The sequence below is a fragment of the Sarcophilus harrisii genome, chromosome 3 (genome assembly GCF_902635505.1).
Source record: "Sarcophilus harrisii chromosome 3, mSarHar1.11, whole genome shotgun sequence".
Lineage (NCBI taxonomy): Eukaryota > Metazoa > Chordata > Mammalia > Dasyuromorphia > Dasyuridae > Sarcophilus > Sarcophilus harrisii.
The window spans coordinates 193,570,427-193,589,674 of NC_045428.1; the positions used below are offsets into that span (position 1 = coordinate 193,570,427).

A 19,248-nucleotide genomic window follows, 5' to 3' on the forward strand; every position below is an offset into this window, starting at 1 on the left:
CCTGCCATCTAGGGGAGGGGGTGGGGGAGGGTAAGAGGTGAAAAATTGGAACAAGAGGTTTGGCAATTGTTAATGCTGTAAAGTTACCCATGTATATATCCTGTAAATTAAAGGCTATTAAATAAAAAAAAAAAAAAAAAAAAAAGAAATATAAAAAAAAAAAAATATATATATATATATATATATGCTTTGGCCAACTGAATTTTGAATTCTTTTCCAGAGTTTAAATTTCTGAAGAATTTCTAATTCTTCTAATTTCTCATTAAAAATTCTGATTGTAGTGCAGGTTAATTTTTCCATACTTTTTCTTGAGGGGAGGTGGTAAGGGTAGGAAAGAGGGTAGAATACTCAAAACAACAAAGAAAATCTATAAAAACCAAACAAACCCTCCAAATTCTGCCAAGTCAAATTCTGCAGATAGATGGACTGGGAATTCATTGAACTACAAAGTTAAATAGAATCATTAAGCTGAGATCTAGAGAGAGTGTAGGTGAGTTAGTCACCTACAAAGAACTTGAGATCCACAGCTCAGTAGTTTCTGATGAATGAACCTATCCAAAAGGTGACACTTTTAAACTTATGTACCCTTTGATAATACCTCAACCCCTCCCAAACATTGTTAGTAAGTAATGAAAAAAGAACAATATTAGTTAAAATTTTTTGAAATAATTTATTTTGAGTTACCTTTAGACTCAAGCAAGATGAAGGAATTTGGAGCTGTCAACTGAGCAATGCTGGACAAAATGTCAAAGTAAACTACCCATTAGTACAGGAAACTCAAAGTGACCACTAGGTTACCCTCTCTTTGCTGGAAGAAACTGATAGTAGGGGAGATAACCCTACATTTTATGATAAGACTTTTTATAATAAGATTAAGGGAAGAAAAACATTATTTAAAACTTACTGAGATATGTATTCCTCTTCCCTCGATGTCTTCTTTTTTAGCTTCAATATTGAAACAGACAGGTGACAGATTTATGACATTTGACAAAGTTCCTGGGTGCATCAATTATTTGCAAGTGTGAAATACCTACCAGCTGAAAAAAAAATTGTCACTTGTGAAATGACTGGAGGAGTGATGGTAAAGAGGAATGGAAGATACAGATTCCATTGTCACTTCAGTGACAACCAATCCTTACAAAGAATCCTCTTTTTCAGAAGACTCTAGCCTGCAGTCGCCTTCCACTGGCTGCCATCAGCAGTAGCAGCATCAACCAGAAGCATTTATTAAATGCCTACTATGTGTTGGGCATATTAATAACTAATGGTAAGCCCAAAACAGCTAGATGGTCCAGAGTGCTGGGGCTAGAATCAATAAGAATCATTTTCTCAGAGTTCAAATATGTCCTCAGATATTTCTTAACTGTGTGACTCTGGGCAAATCATTTAATCCTATTTGCCTCAGTTTCCTTAAGTGAGCAGGAGAAGGAAATGGCAAGCCATTCCAGTATCTTTGCCAACAAAACCCCAAGTGGGATCATGATCACAACTGAACAATAACAAAAATCCATTGGACAGTATGTGCCGAGTAGTGGAATTATAAAGGAAGGCAAGAATATGGTCTCCTTCCACAAGGTGATTCAAAAGAAACCTGCAAATGGAGGCAAGTTAAGATACTGTGATAACTCAAGTACCTTATTTCCCATTCACAGAGAGGATCTAACCATCCCACCCATTCACCAGCACAGATAAATGTGAGAAGTAGAAGAGGGGGAGAGATGGTGACTAAAGCAGTTGTAGCCTCTGTGCTCCACATCTGTCTGGCAGAGATGGCCCAGGCTCCAACACTCTTGTCTCCTCCAGAAAATGGTGGGTGTCATGAACCATTAAGAGAAAGCCTGGCTGTGGTTGTTGGAATAGGGGCTACCTCCATCAGTTTTTTTTTTTTTTGTTTTGTTTTGTTTTAGGACATCAGGCATGGCTCCAACCTGTTCTGCTTGGATCCCTGTGATATGAAGAGTCTGAACTTTTCAAAGAAAACCCCTGGAGGGTAATCTTGTGACTAATTACTCTCTAACACTTTTGTATGCATCCCAGAGTAACCGGGAGGATAGACTATTTTTTCTCCCTTCAGGTGGTGGGGAGCTAAGAGTCTTCTCAATATATCCAGGAAATTGAAGATTGCAGGGATAACAAGGGAGATGAACTCTCACTAAGGAGTTTCTGCTCCCCTTCTTCTGCCTCGTCTTCTATCCAGGGACAAGCATTAGGTGATTAAAACTTGTCCCCAAACACAACATTTTTGTCTTGTTTGGAAGCAGAACTAAGACTAAGGGCTCAGGTCAAAAACAAAACAAATAAACAAAAAACTTCAAGAAACATAATAAAATGGGAAAAGTTTGTACCATTTAAAAGCAGAAAACTTCAGGGAAGCAGAAGGGAACAGTTAGCCTGACAGGAAATATTTCATTGTTCTGATCTTACACTTTTAAAAAATTGGGATGCCAAAAAACAAAACAAAACAAAACAAAAAACAAAATCAAGCAGTGCACCTTCTGTGCATGGTATAGGAACAGTTCAAAATATGACTCTATATGTGGAAGCCTGGTAATAAAAGCCATAAAGCAATTGGCCAATTCCTTTTTTTTCCATGTTTGGGCCCATACTAACAAATGGGAAACTCATGGATTCCAATAAGTGAACATGTTTTAAGCTTAAAAGCAGCCATTCAATAAGTAACCTACCTCTGGCACAGTTTCAGACATAATGTGTGGGGTGCCACCTATTAGGTTTATTTTAAGTTCACATTCTTACTTCCTGACTAGTGTGGGTAGTTTTTACTTTGTCAGGTGAAAGTGCTACAATGTGTCTTTTCCTTGTGGACATCCATCAAGAAATAGTTAAATTAACTAATGCTGTCTGTCCCATTTATCTTGATTCAGGCTGGAAAAAAACCCCTTATCCACATATAACTAACTTTCTCCCCTATATCGTATTTCAGGCTGGGAAAAAAAGGAAAATTCTCTTTACCCATTTAGTACCCAACTTTCTTCCTATCTTGCATGACTACCCCAAAGATCCTTTTCATATAAGGGTGTTTTATCACTTAGACCAGTTACAGTAGCACCTTGGAATTTTGGGTGCTTTCAAAGCAGGTTCAGCTGTGGAGATCCTAGGATCATAGATTTAGAATTGAAAGGCCCCTCCACCTTATGCAAACTTATTTTTTAAATGAAGCAACTGAGGCCCAGTAAAGTTAAATGTTGTTCAAGGTTACATAAATAGTGCCAGAGGCAGAATGTGAACCCAGATTTTTACTTTAGAGTTAGGGCTGACCTTCCATCATGCAAACTTGCCTCCCAAATATTACTTCTCTTTGTGTCATTCTCAATTTGCAGATAAGGAAAAAGGACTCCCAAAGGAATGTGAAATGACTTGCTTGGGATCATGTGTAATATGTCTGGTGGTTCCTTTGACGGTGCTATTGGGTAATAGAATTATTCTCAGTCTTCTGGAACCTAACAGCTTAGAGTTATAACCCAGATAAATGTTTCATAGTTTACAGATTTTGGGCCAAACCTACCCAGTTAATCAAAGCAAACTTACAAAGGACAGAATACTGCAACCAATTAGCACATACAAACATTTATTTTGAAATATTCATCCTACCCATTATTAGGAATTACATCATCAAAGCACTTTATGGCAGTGAAAATAGCTTTTACCCCCTCTGACTCATCTGTTATTCCATTAAAGCTGCAAAAATGTGCAATCCACTGGAAAAATAGGTTGCTTTTATTTACTCTTTCAGGAAAAGTTGAAAATTAAAAAAAAAAGAAACCAAACCAGCTTACAGGGAATCTAGAGCTGATCCTTTCCTCCCACCTCCCTACTACTCCCAAAAAATAAGTTACAAAGATAGTTTAAGTTTTAAATGCATTTTTTAAACCAAGTGCATCTTTCCCCATAATATTATAATCTTAATTTTTTCTTTAAAAAAGCCATAATTTACTTTCTTGGAAAAAAGGCAGCCAGCCGTTGCTTTTTGATTGGAAGAATGTGTATTTCCTGGGAGTTCATTTTCTTTAACTTTACACTCCGGTTTTTGATGGGTTTCCTAAGGGATTCTGCATTTTCCCTGGACTCTGCCTGAGCCTTGACATCATAGCACTGCAGCACAGAATCCTGAGGAAGGTCTCTCTTGAAGGAAAAGTTTTTGGTGGACACCCCTGAGAGGCCCTTGATCTTGCCACAAAAAATTGTGGGCACTGCATCTTTGACAGAGACTATCACCTTGGCTGTCTGGGACGTGCTTACAATCTCAATGTTATTTCCAGTCTTGGGTTCACAGCCTGGCCGGCTGGTCTGGTCCACCAGCCACTTCTGCTGTTGCCTCAGGAGCTCTGAGGAGTTGCTGCTGCTGCTACTGCTGTTGCAATTGTCTTTGATGGAGTTTTCATGTGGCTTAGTCTGGGTGAAAGGGATAGCCGTCCCCGACAGTTTCTCCATCAAGGGAAGGGCTGGGCTGTCCATGGCTGAACTGGGACACAGGACTCCTTCAGGGAGAGGCCCAGAACTTCCTGCCTTTCGGGAGGAAGAGAGGGATAGGTCTAGTGCACTGTCTTCAGAATATGGCAGGGGGCTGACCTCACTTGCTTTGAGCAAGGACATGGACTTCATGGAAAGGTCCAGAGCCTCATTCTCATTGCCCATTTTGATCACTGTGTGGCGGCTGAGTTGGGAAAATTCTCGCTGCTGGAGAAAGTTGAAGGGTTTTATCTCTTCCTTTTCTAGAGGGGTCTGAGTTCCTTTACAGGAATACATACTGAAGGAAGGTGGCTTGGGAAAGTCAGGACTGAGCTTGGATTCGGAACTATGGGGCACAGTGATGGGAATGGGAATGGGAATAGGAACGGGAACTGGCAAGGGGACAATCACAGGATATGGCACCAGGAGAGTAGCTGGTGGAACCAGAGGAGACAGTGGAGAGCTAAACGGTTGAGGGGGGATGGAAGTATAATCTGGAGGAGGTTGACAAGGTGATGAGCCTAAAGTCCCCTGGGAAGGAAACAAGTCCTGAAGAACAGCAGCAAACCCTGGTGTCTGAAATACTGGGGGTAATACAGGTTCTTGGGGTTGACTGGGGGGTTTCTGATCTAGCAGCTGGGGTTGTCCCACAGAGGCAGAAGCCCCTTGGAAAAGATTACTGTGGATGGGATTGGTGGGGCAGGGAGCACTTTGAGGCAAGACCAATGGAGAATTTAAATGTTGGAACACATGCTGCTCTAGGAGGACAGGCAGAGGCACTGGACCTTGGGTAGTCATGACATAGGGGGTATTGTTATTGGGACTGATCTGAGGTGTGGTGCTTCCTGCTACTTGCAGATGTATTGGCAGGACCACTGGGCTATCCCCTAAGCAAATTGGCTGAAGTACAGTCGCTGCGACTTTCAGGGCTACCCCACTTTGTGATTCTGCTGGGGGAGTCAGGATGGAAGGGGCTGGAACAGTTACCAAAGGTGAAAGTGCTTTTTTCATCAAGTCTGTTGAGTTGATATTCCATGCCTCAGCTGTGATTAGCTGAGCCACCCCATTTTCCAGTTTGTTATTGGCCAAGGAGGGAGGAGAGCTGGTAACATCCATGGGGAGATTTTGGGTATCCTTGTATAATTCCTCCATTGTATGGAATTTGTGAAGTTTCACAGAATGAAAGTTTACATTGCTGTTACCAGAATCCCTGTTGTTCCACTAAAGACATTTGCACCAACATAACTTGGCCTGGAAGAACACAGAAACATATTTTTAGAATGATATAAATCTTGATTAAAATAATATTTGTGAGTACTTTAAAAATGACTATCACAAACTCTGCTACCACCACCCCAAAATCCAAACCAAAAAACCCAACCCCTTAAGAAAATCCAACCACCCATCCTTTTAAATGTTTCCATATTTTAGCTAACTGTAAACATTACTGATATCTCCTTTAAAATATACAAACATAAACAATCATCTGTGGATGAAGGACACTAGTGAATTTAACATTATTGAGCTATAAACACAGATGATTTAATGAGTAATCTACTAAAGTGAAGTCAAATGAAAAAATTAGAGCTTGGAGGAAAGGCTCTTCCCCTAGGCTAAAACTCAGCTTCTCTGTTTAACTTCTTAAAGTCATGTCAAGTCAAGGAGAGCCTTGACTGTGCAAGGCACTGGGCATTAAATCCAGGGCCATCTCCAGTCATCCTGATCTCTATCTGGCCACTGGACTTAGATGGCTCTGGAGGAGAAAGTAAGGCAGGTGACCTCGCACAGCACTCCCTCACTTAAATCCAATTCACTTCCAAGTCATGGCAGTCCTTCCCTGATGTTATGGTCCTCTTAGAGAACAAAGGACAAACAACTTCTGGGAGGTACTAGGTTAAGTGCTAGAGATACAAAGAAAAAGGAAATAGTAAAATATAAAAATAATAGCTCACATTTATATAATGTTTACTATGTGGCAGACACTATATTAAATATTGGGGATACAGAGAAAAGGAAAAATAGTCCCTGTTCTCCAGGAGCTCACAATCTAAAGGTGGGGACAACATACAAACATTTATGTACAAATAAGATAGACACAGCATAAATTGAAGGAAGGCATTAACATTGAGGGGGACTGGGAACGGCTTCTTGCAGAAAATAAAATTTTAGCTAGGATTTAAAAAGCCAACAAACCCTAAAACATAATCCCCCAAAGCTTTTTTATTATGTGGTCCAGTTAAGAGATATTGAGATCAATATTTACTCTCAGAAAGATAGCAATGGTTAGTTTTCCTGAAAAATTGACTTTAAGAAAAACAATCCCTTCAGGAGAGGGAGGGAAGGAAGGAGATGGGGGGAGGGGCACTGAAAAATAGATATATTTTAAAATTTTTTTGTATCAATGAATCTCTTAAAAATAGAACAATGCATAGGAGTGATCATGTGAAATGTAGAAAACAATGGGGATCGCATTTCTTCCTCACACAAGTAATTTTGTCATTGTCTCTGTGTGTGCAGGCATGTTTTATTAGCCTTTTTTTCCAATAAAAGGAAATTCCCTAGAGCCTGACTGTGCCAATAAGAAGAAGCAGATCTCTTGCTAAATGGTAAAGAATCTAAATCAAAGCTGGTTTATATTTTCTTTAACCAGCTAATCTGTCACCTGACTTCCTCAAATTTTAACCTGACTTGAGAAAGCAGAGAAGGATGAGGAAGCGGTTTGGGGGCTTGCAGAATTGTGGCACTTTTTGAAAACATTTGTTCCTAAGTTGTTAAGAGTCCTTGGGGTCAGAATGACCCTATGTCAGTGAAGCTTTGAATTCTCTTGGTAATGAAACAATGAATGAAGCATATATAGTCCCTAAAGTAAGGATTGCAGCCTGTGATACTAATCACCTTGGAAATTTGTCCATATTTAGCATTGTTACCATTGAGAAGGCAGAGACCATGTCTAACTCTGGGATCTGTACAGTGCCTAGAGCCCTTGCTGATGCTCAATAAAAATGAAATAATGATAGCACCAGGTCTACATCTTCATTTAGACTGGAAAATTCTTCTTCAGTTCAAATTCTGTACCTATATGTAATGATCTTTCTCCTGCCTCAAAGTTTTGGCCTCCAACCTCCAACCTCCTCGTTTCTTAGCCTAGGTCACCAACCCAATAAAAGGGAGAAAAACAGGCTTCTACCAAGCTGGGCACGTTGCATTCTAGGCCACAGGCTGAGATGGTCCCTACATGAGACAGCTTGGCAGTCATAAAGCTATAGTGATAGCGAGGAAATAAAACCCAGCAAATGAAATTAGGGTTAGAAGGGCAAGTTGGGCAGGCCCTGGAGGATGAGCTAAGATTGGGGAGGAGGCTGGGACTGATTCCCAAGAGTTCTGAAGCAAAGCTATTTATTAACTCTAGGCAGAGGCCTTGCAAAACCTCTTCAAATCAAATAGGAGAACCATTAACTAATGAACAGTTGCACCTTGTCAAAAAGAGGAGGTGCTATTTTATTTCCTTGGTTGCAGAGAATGGATTATTTTGAGAGCATTTTTTTTTTCCTATTTTCTTTTTTGAAATGGGATTAAATGAGGTTATCTCTCAACTCTTTCTCCCCTCTCCCTTTTCTTCCTTTCCCTCTCTCCTTTTCACTTAAAAGTTATAGCTAGGTGGGTGAAATCACTGATATGCCAATCAAGATAGATAGGAAGATCTACATTTATCTCTGATTTATTTGTCCGGGGGATAATCTGCCCTTTTCATCACCACTCCTCCTCCCTTCACATTCCCCATCCTCCTCCCCCAGCACATCAAATTCTCTTTCTTCCTCACTCCCATCTCTCCTTACAGAAATAAGACTATCTGGGGCAATCAGAGTTTATAAAGCCCATTATAAATCTTGTGTAACCTAAGGCCTGACCACTCACTCTTATTCTCCTACTGGCCAGGCTTGGCTACTCCTCCCTTCAGAGTTCTTAGGGATAATTCCTGAGTCAATATTCTCAAGATCTCTCTTAAGAAGTTTTGAATCAATTATATGACATAGGAGATACTGGCACAGGACCACCCAACAACATGGCCAGCCCTCATCAGAAAAGGTGCTGTGCCCTATGAGCAAAGCAGAAGTGAATTAGCCCAAAAGAAATAAGATTCACAGTTAGGGAGTCCACCCCAATTATCCATGGGGACTACTGATATCCATCCTGTGGCAGAGCATTCCGAGGTCATATTGGTCTGCTCAACCACAATAGGATACACTGCAACTCAACTCTAAATATAGTGATGTCATTTTGGTCATCTTTGAGGACAATCACTACCATCACCAGTCAATCAGCAAACATTTATTGAGCACTTCCTTTGTGCCAGGCACTGTGTGAAGTGCTGAGGATATGGGGGAAGGAAAGCAAAAAAAGGCAAAAGGCATTCCCTTCAAGGAGCTTACCTTCTACCTTGGGAGATAACTTTCAAACAAATACAAAGCTAAAGAATAGTGGATTAATCAGGAAATGATTAAAAAGAACTGGAATTGAAGAGTGTGGAGAAGTCTTCCTGAAATAGATTGGATTTTTGCTGGGACTTAAAGGAAGACGGGGAGGTGAGTAAGTCAGAACAGAGGAAGGAAATGTTTCAGGTATGGGGGACAGCCAAGAAACTGAGTGTTCTGTTCATAGAACAGCCAGTGTCACTAGATTGAAGAGTATGTTATTGGGACTGAATTGAAAGAAGATTGGAAAGGTAGGATTAGCTCAGGTTATAAAGGGCTTTGAATGCTCAATTGAACATTTTTTTGAGCATTTTTTATTTGCTCCTGGAGACAATAGGAAGCTCCATTTGGTCACTTAAGTGTTTTTCCTAAAATGTAGGACTTTTGTCACTCTTTCCTCTACTCAAACTTCTAAACATTCTAAACTGAGGAAAGAGTTCTTGCAATGGCAGCATTATCCCTTGGAGTAATTCTCTCTTGAGAAGGATCGAAATGTTTAAAGCCATTTCTTAAGAAAGGAAGATGGGGAGTAAGGGTGAGGAACTATAACATGTAAAGATGGAAATCTTTTGAGTGAATCAAAGTTGATAATACTAAAAAGAAAGTATCATATATTACTGGATTTGAACTTGGGAACATAAGTCTTCCTGACTCTGGATTTAGAACTCTATGGCAGAATGGAAAAAGCACAGCATTTGTAGTTAGGGAAGATCTGAATTCAAACCTTCTCAACAAATATTTATTAGCTGTGTGGCGCTAGGCAATTCATTTAAATCCTGCCTTGTCTATCTTCCTCAACTCTAAAATGGGAATAATCATAACACTTTATCTCCCAGGATGGTGATGAAGATAAAATAAGATAATATTTGCAAACCTTAAAACACTATACAAATGGTAATCATCCTTAAGCTTATAATTAAATAAATTGTCATAGATAGGAAACTTCTTGCCTGTGCTTGTTTTATCTCTGAGTGTTCAGAGATTTTCTTAATAAATGTTTATTGCAATGAATTTATAAAGCTGCTTTTTACCCAGTTGGTATCAGTGCACACACATCTTTCTGAGTTCTTCATTTTTTCCTTGGCTATTTTCTCATATAGATCTATTCATATTTCTATGCTTCTCTCAGCTGTCATTGCTAATGGCTGCATTTGACTATCACATGATTCTGTTGTGATTCTCTTGGGAAACTTTCTGTTTGATTTTGGCCTCATGAATATGGTCTGTCATTGGGATCAGGATGTTGTCTGAGGTTTTGGCTCTCAAAAAGTTACAGTCAAAGTAAGGCTTTGTTTCTATTTAGAATTTTTCTGTGAGGTTCAGATTTGGTACCTGATCAGTCAGACATTCAAGATTTTATTAAAAACTCACTATGTTCAAGGCGCTTTACTAGATGCAGAAAATACAAAGAATTGCCCAAACCAGTTCCTACCTGCAAGGAGTTCTGATTCTGATACATTCTGATATGTAAATAACTATGTATTTGTACATACAAATGATATGTAAATTAACTAAGTACATACAAAATCTATGCAGGCTGAGTAGCTGGTAACCTAAAAAGAGGAAAATAGGAGTAGCTGGGGGGGCCTTGGAAAAGCCTCCTTTTTTAGAAAGTGGCCCTGGTTGAATCTGGAAGGAAGCCAGGGAAACAGAGACAGAAATGAAGAGAAGGAACATTCTATGTATGGGGAACAAACTGTACAAAGGACAGTGACAGAAGAGGATTGTCATGTCCAAGAAATTGTTCAAGAAATCTCTATCAAATGAGAGAATTGAACTAGATTTCTGAGTTCTTTTTCTAGCCTAGATCTCTGATCTTAATATCAGCTACTACCATTTTAGTCTTGGGGGGTCTTTGCCTTTTCTGGGGTTAAATCAGTAATACCATGCTGATTAGCTAAGTCCTGTAGAAAACCATAAGTCACAAGAGGAAGCTGAGTGGTAAGGCAGATAGAGAATTGGATCTAGAGTTAGGAAGTCCTGGTACAGTAGATACAGCACCAAGTTTAAAGTAAGGAGGACTCATCTTCCTGAGTTCAAATCCAGCCTTAGACACTTACTATCTGTGTGACCCTGGGTCAGTCACTTAACTCTGCCCCAGTTTCCTCATCTGCAAGAAGCTCCCAAATAGGGTCACAAAGAGGACTCAACTGAAATGACTAAACTATCTTATAGTTAACACATATTCCATTGGGAAATCAAGCACACTGCTAAACCCTAAGTAAGTAGATATTGTTCCATAGATTCTTGTGAATTGAATTTAGCCAAAATTCTCTAAATAGACAGGATCTTTGTTTTTCCTCTAGTCTAGAATATGCAGCTTACCTGATTAAGACCTACAGCAGCTTATCAAGTTCTGACTACAGCTCGGTTGCTAAGTGAACACAGATAGATTAAAGAATTGTTAGTCCACACCAACCACTTCCATTTTCCAACCTCATGATAATAATAACATTTTATGTAACTATTAAATAGTAATAGTATTTATATTGTTTTAAGGTTTGCACAGTTCTCTGCTTGCCATCTCATTTAAGAACGTATTTATTATTTACTTAATAAAATATTTTTGTTAGTTTACTTAATTATTTTACTTAAGTACCAGGCACTGTGCTAACTGAAGAGGATCTGGAAGGGGTTGGGGCACAATGGCTTAGTGTGGGAGATTGGAGGCCTATTTCCTGGGAAGATAAAATAAATACTTATATAACAGAGACCAGGGTCCCAAAGAATATTGTTTGAGATTTGAGTGGGAAAGGAAAAAATGGAACGATACTGCTCTCTATTTCTCTTCCCCATACTTCACATCTCAGTTCTGCCCAGCTTCTTGGTCTTCATTATGACTCTATCAAGGGAGAATTTAATATGAAAATCAATGAATCAGTCTTAAAATGTTACCACTTACAAATAAGTAATTAAAATCCAAACTGGACCTTAATAGAGGACCTGTATGAAGCAACCTTTTGAACTATGCTCCAAAATTTATTATACTGTGCATGCCCTTTAACCCAGAAATATCACTATTAGGCCTATACCATAAAGAGATAAAAAGTAAGAAGAAAAGGACCTTATACAAAAGCATATTAATTCTTTTTCGTGGTGGGAAAAAAGGAAATTAAAGGGAGTGCCATTTAATTAAGGAATTACTGAACAGAAGATGAATATGAAGGAATGCTATTTTGCTATAAGAAACAATGAAAGGAATGGCTTCAGAGAAACCTGGGAAGATTTGTATGAACTAATGCAGAATGAAGTGAGTGGAAAAGAATAATCTATGTAATAGGAATAGCATTGTAAACAATGTAAAATTTTGTCCATTGCATTACTTAGCTGCTTAATTGAAAGTCACATCTCCATGAAAAAATGAGTAAACTTCCCATCTTCTCCCTACCCCAGCCCTCTAATATTTGTTTTATTGATAGGTTAGCCTATTTTGCTTTCCAATCATATGCTTTCTGTTGCTTATATAAATTTAAACTTCAATAAATTGTGTTTTATTGTGATAATACTGAGACTGGGAATAACATCAAAAATGGCAGGAAGGGGATGTCAAATTGAATGCTATTGGATTGAAGGAACTATAGAAAGATGGACAAGGAATGTGGAAGAAAGTAACAATTGCATAAATACAGATGTTTGTATTAATATATATATATATATATATATATTCTCTTCCTCTATTGAATCATAATGAATAATCCAAAACACAAGAGGAGCTGCTTCATTTCATGACTCAATCCAGCTTTTTTACAACTTGACCATAAGAGAACAAACACATTTGATTCTATTTTTAGAACAAGGCAATTGAGGAATTTCCAATATAATGGCAATGCAGACAATTGTATATTTTAGCATTTTCCTAAAGTTTCTATACACATTTCAGCTTCAATAATTCAGTTTGTAGATGTGCTAGAAACAATTTGTAAAGAGCACATTATTAAGATTACACAGCTGTTCACAATGACAGGGTAAACAAGGCCTTGTGGTGTGGTTAACAGGTTCAAAAATTTTCATCAGTGGTGAGAAGATATAACTTGTTTTTAAATGTTGTTTACAGATCTTAAATGTTTGCTGAGTCGTGATGTTCTTTTTCCAAAACACAGCCAGGTGATAAAAGAGTTCAGATCTTTTATTGTGTCCTTCAATATAGCCTGGTTAGCCCAGAGACCTATCTCTCCGCTTGGTTCTAAGAGCTCCGCCCGAATGTCTCCAAATCCAAAGGTTTGTCCTTCCGACTCCAGCCAGCACCAAGGTAGAAGATACAATAAATCTCTCTTGCCTCGAAGATAGGGCTTGTGGGCTTTCTTGCAGAGTGCTCCTCTCCAACTCCTGGGAATGCTCCCAAGAAAACTCTCTCCAGCTCTAAGAGCTTCCTGTATATATATATATGATCTCCCAAAGGTTAACTCCTCCTTCTGGAGAGAGAGGGATTCTGGGTTATCTCCCAGAGTGCTCTCTGGCCCTAAGGGAGGTGTGAATTCGGATATCTCTTTCTAAACCCTGAACTCTCCCAAATGTGTGAACTCCATTGAGTACTTAGATACTTATGAGCTCTCTAAAACACTGTTTCCATCAGTTGTACTTAGTACCTTGTTTCAAGTTCTGGCCCAAAATATCTCCTTCTAAGATCAAATCAATCATATTGAACCATGCCAAATTAGATAATTATTGTCTCTATCAACTCCAATGGCTTAACAATTTGTAAAGATTCCAACACTGAGTACCTACTATGTAGGAGGTTCTGGGAGTAAAGAATGCTTTTGAACAGTATTTAATAAATATTCATGAAGAAATGCCCGAATGAAAGAGGGGATTTATAATCTACTATTCACAGCCTGATATTCAAGTATAAAACTTTAAAAACATGTTAACTTCATGAATATACTGCCTATGCACATATGTAGTCATGCAGACAAAATAACACAATTCATTTCTTGGCCCATAAAATCAATTTTCTTTTCACTCTCAACTAAATTATGTATATCTAGTAGAACCTAATTAATTTGGATCTTATTCATTCCTTCAGTTTGTGATCTCTTCTGAATACTCTTTATGAAAAACAATCAATTAATCAACAAATATCTTTTAAATACCTACTCTGCCCAGGCCCTATGTTAGGTGCTGGATATACAAGCACAAAATATGAAAATATCTCTAGTCCCAGGAAAATTATATTCTGAAGAGGAGAGACAAGTATTATACAAACATAATATAAATAAAACTTCAGGAGTAAAGTTCAGTATATTAAGAAGCAAAATTTTTCAAGTGCCTTTAAAGATATATGTTTAAAAATGTATGTTTGTAAATTTAAAATTAATAAAAAATTAAGAAACATATAAATTGCTCTGAGCATATCCTTTGACCTAGCAATAGGTCTGCATCAGTTGTGAATGACTTAGGTCTACAAAATTTCTAGACATCAGGATAGTGCAGTGGATAGAATCTTGGAATCAGGAAAACTCATCTTACTGAGTTCAAAATTAGCCTCAGACACAATTAATTGTATGACCCTGAGCAACTCATTTCACCCTGTTTGCCTCAGTTTTCTCAACTGTAAAATGAGCTGGAAAAGGAAATCACAAACTATACCAGTATATTTGTCAACAAAACCCCACAGGGGGTCATGAAGAGTTGGACATGATTGAATAATAATAATGGAATCTCTACTGAAGTTATAAAACATAGTTTCTTTAATAATTCTATAATCAATAATTAAAAAAAAAAAAACAAAACTAGCTCAGACTGTACTCCTTCTCCTTCCCCCTGTCCTCCTTAGGTCATGGTGGATAGAGTGTTGATCTTTTAGTCAGAAAGATCTCAAATTAAGTTTCCCTTGGATTTTAACTAGCTGTGTGATCTTCAAATAAATTAATTTACCTTCCTAGATATCAATTTTCTTTTCCAAAAATGAGTGGGATAGACTCAATGAATGGTCTGATCCAGTTCTAAATCTATTTATAATAAATTATGTATATGTATATGTATATGTATATATATATGTATGTATCATATATAATTTATAACATTATTGAGGTGTGGGTATAGAGAGATATTCAGTTTATATATAGGATTAGTAGAACAAAATCAAACTTGAAAGGGCACGGATGTCTATTGCATGGTCTTACAGTTTGGAAGAGCAAGGGAATATTTATGCACAATAATAATAATAAATCAATATAATTATATTGGTTTAATCTCTTATATAAACCAATATAATTATATAATCTCTTATATAAACCAATATAATTATATTGGTTTAATCTCTTGGGGTAAAATATCACTTGCATATTAGGTCACTTAGAGGATACCACACATAAATATCTCTGGCACACTAGTCCTCTATTTTTTTATCTAGTTAACAAATCAGATAATAGATATTCATGCATAAGGTAAGGAGATAAGGTATGATCTCTGCCTTCATGGAATTTATAATCTATTTGGAAAATAAGATGATATAATAGCTAAAAATATGAACTAACATTTTTTATTATTTTAAGAACTTTATATGTATGTTATCTCATTTGAGTTTCTTAACAACCTTGTGAGGTACATTTTATTATTAATGTCATTCTGTAGATGAATAAACTGAATCTGAGAAGACTTAACGTGACTTGCCCAGAATCTGAGGCAGAATTCAAACTTAGGTGTTCCTATTTTCAATCTAGTATTTCATTATACTATTTAGCTTCCTGCTGTTGTTCATTATTTGTGTCTGATTCTTTGTGAGTCCCACAGATTTATCTACAGGGTTTTTTTTTGAGCAAAGATATTGGAGTGGGTCTCCATTTTCTTCTCTCCATTTTGTCCCCATTTTACAGATGATTACCTGAGAATAAGGTTAAGTGTCTTGTTCAGAATCACACAGCTAGTAAGTTCCGAGGTGGGATTCGAATTTAAGTCTTCCTGACTCCAACTCTGGAACTCTATCCATAGCACTATTTAGTTGCCTATATACACCCTTAAAAGTTATCCATCAGATGATGGGTACAGGCAGTAGGTTGTATCAGAGTTTTATCTAGAGGGGTGGAGATCACCCTGTTCTGAAGTGTTATTAATTAACCTAGTTTTTAAAATTACCTAATTTTCTGTAGAGTTGAAAACTTTAATATCAGCTGTTAAAAGGGTCTTGCATCATAATTTGGAGTCCTGCTTTTTCCTCCTCCTTTATATCCACATAAAAGGTATCTAGCCCTTTCTAAAAACATTTTGTTCTAAACACTAATCACTGAGAACTTGGAAATACCCTTTGTGTTTAGTGTTAGCCAAAGATGTCTTTACATAATTATGAATATTGAAATTGAAATTTACTAAGACTGAGCTGGAAATTAAAGGAAGCAGAATAAGCAAATGAAAGATTGGTCTAGTAATGAAAATAAGTGCAATAACAAATTATTTTTGATTCGAAGTCTAACTTACAAGTGAAAGGAAGCAGAAAGATTCTGTTTATATTAAGCATTTGGAAACTTGGGAGAATCCAGCTCTAGGTACTGTTGTTTTTCCTAGTTAATATTACTCACCATAGTTTTGTATTTCAGCATAAAAATCAACATGGGTGATTTTGTTTGAAGACTGTTGGTTTGCTCACAAGCTAAATATTAGAACAGGGCTAAACATAGAACATGCTTAGAGAGCATGAATTGGGGATGCTTATTTTGCTCAGAGACTGCTGCTATGGAGGGATAGTGAAAAACCTACTGGAAAACCTACAAATCTGGGAGTTAGGAGACCTTTGGCTGGGTCCTTTCCTGGCAATTACTAGCTGCTAGTTCAGGCACAAATAATGTGCCAAATGAGTCTGACTTTCTCAATTCAAATAAATTTGTCAAGTCCTGGATCTTGAGAAAGTAAAATTTCTTCAATGTTACTAAAAATAGCAATAATAATTGGCATTTATATTGCCCTTTAAAATGTGCAAAGCATTTAACTGAAACCCAACCTTAGTTTTCTCATCTGTAAAATGGGGTTAATGTTTGACCTCGCTTCCTTACTAAGTTGTTGTGAAGTTCATATGAGATGTTATAAAAATAAAAGCATTTGGAAAAGTATTGAGCAGAACAAAATGCATGTTTTGTATAGGGAGAAAGGGAAACTGGCGCCTGTCAGTAATCAAACTCTGGACCTTTACTCAGTATCCAGGCATGCCCAAGTTAAGTCAACAAGCATTTATTAGGCACCTATTATGTTCTAGGCACTCTGCTAAACACAAGAGATATAAAGAAAGGTGACTCCCCTTCCTCAGAAAACAGTCCCTGATCACATTTTCAGTGTCTGCATATTATCTCCGTCATTAGACTGGGACACTCTTCCCTCACCCACATGGATATATATGTAGGCATGTGTATATGTGTGTATGTGTGTATATATATATATATATATATGTATATATATACATATATATACACATACACATAAATGCAAACACACACGATTCATATATATGTATGTATGCAAATATAAAAAATATTTTGAATGTATGAATATAAATTCATATAACTATAATTCAATATAAAATTAAAATATATAAATACTATAAAGATATGATAAAAGTATATAAAATAAATACATGATATGTGAATGTATAACATATAGATGTAATATAGAAAATGTATTTACATATAAACATCTATTATCCATATATATGTGGGTATATATCTGTATGTGTATGCATATCCATATATATGTTAATATGTAATATAAAATAAATTGGAGATAATCTCAAAGGGTGTTAGACACTGAGGTCTTTTTGACCCCAGGCTCTGTGCTCTACTCACTGTGCCATCTACTTACCTATCTCACCTTATGGAAGAAGGTTTTTTTCATTTTTCCTTGAGTTCAAATCCAGCTTCTTACACTTAGTAGCTCTGTGACTGGACAAGTCACTTCATCCTGTTTGCCTCATTTTCCTCATCTGTAAAATGAGCTGCAGAAGGAAATGGTAGGCCTCTCCAGAATCTTTGCCAAGAAGACTCCTGAACGGAGTCACGAGGAGTAGGACAAGACTGAACAACAAGAAATAAGGTGAGACTTCACCATTTCTCTGCACGGTGCTAACTAAAGTGTAGGAGATAGTGCAGTATAAAGGTCACTATCTTCAGGGGCAGAAGAGCTGGATTCACACTCGGCCTTTGCCAAGTGCCACCTGTGTGACCTACTTAACCTCTCCAAAGCTTCAGTTTCCCACTTAAAGAAATGAGTCGGTCAGTCGAATCTGAGATTACTTCTAGCTCTGGATTTATAACCCTCTTTATCTCTTCAAATCATCTATCTAGACGTGCTCCAAGGTCGCTTCCCTCTGTCGGGAAAAATTATTCAAAGCCTAAATTAATCTTTAGCCTTTAGAGAACTTCACATCAATGAAAAAATCGCCTCTGAATGTGGCATCTCTCCTCCAGGAAGAGAAAGCTGGGCTGCTGCCGCAGCGGGGAGTGCATAATTAAGCTCTTTTCGCTGTGGGGCTGATCGCAGTCAGCGTGGGGGCCCCGCGCAGAGCTGGGCTTTGGGGAGGTAGGAGAAGCGGCTGTGGCCGGGGCTCCGCCATTGTGCAGACCTCCAGCGAGGCAGTCTCTCCTCCCGGAGCTTCTGCCTCCTCATCTGTGAAATGAATAGCACAGACCACGTCACCATGTGCAAATAAATGCTCGTCTGCAGCAAACATTTCCCCAGCTGCAGAGCGCGGTGAAATGGACAGAACTTGAAAAGAAAACCACAAGATAACGAAGGTGGATGGGACACTTTTGTTATTAACTTGTAAAATTATATCCAATACGTATACAATAACAATAACTAGCATTTGTGTAGCGACTTGAGATTTACCTAGGGGTTTTACAGTGTTTTCTTATTTCAGCCTCATAACAGCGCCGGGAGGTAGGTGCTATTATTATCCCATTTTACAGAGGAAGAAACTGAAGCAGAGTTAAGTGACTTGCCCAGCGTCCACAGCTAATGTGTCTGAAATTGAACCTGAACTTAGATCTTTTTGATTGCAAGCTGATTCTGACCTTTACAAAAAATGTTATGCCTTCAAACCAATGACAATAGCTAACATTTATACAATGTTTCCTATGTTCCAAGCACAATTATCATCTCAATTGATTCTCACAACAACTCCACAATCCCAGGAGGTGGATGCTATTATTATTTCTATTTTACAGAGGAGAAAACTGAGTCTAACTGGGTTAAGTGACTTGCCCAGGATCATACAGCTGTCTGAAGTTGGATTTGAACTTAGAGCTTCCTGACTCCAAGCCCTATCCACTGTGCACCTTGCTACAAGCCTTTGGAAGAACTGAGTTTTATATCAGATTGTATCAGA

At 37.8% G+C, this 19,248-nt stretch overlaps 1 protein-coding gene across 1 annotated transcript in view; it reads right to left on the bottom strand.

Annotated features, from left to right (window-relative positions):
* Window positions 1–3,707: 3,707 nt before the first annotated feature.
* Window positions 3,708–19,248, bottom strand: part of RAI2 (retinoic acid induced 2) — a 136,165-nt gene continuing 120,624 nt past the window's right edge. The window contains exon 2 of the mRNA XM_012546049.3: window positions 3,708–5,718. Within this exon, the coding sequence (XP_012401503.1) occupies window positions 3,949–5,619 (1,671 nt within the window). The 5' untranslated portion in view covers window positions 5,620–5,718 and the 3' untranslated portion in view covers window positions 3,708–3,948. The remainder of the gene's footprint in view (window positions 5,719–19,248) is intronic.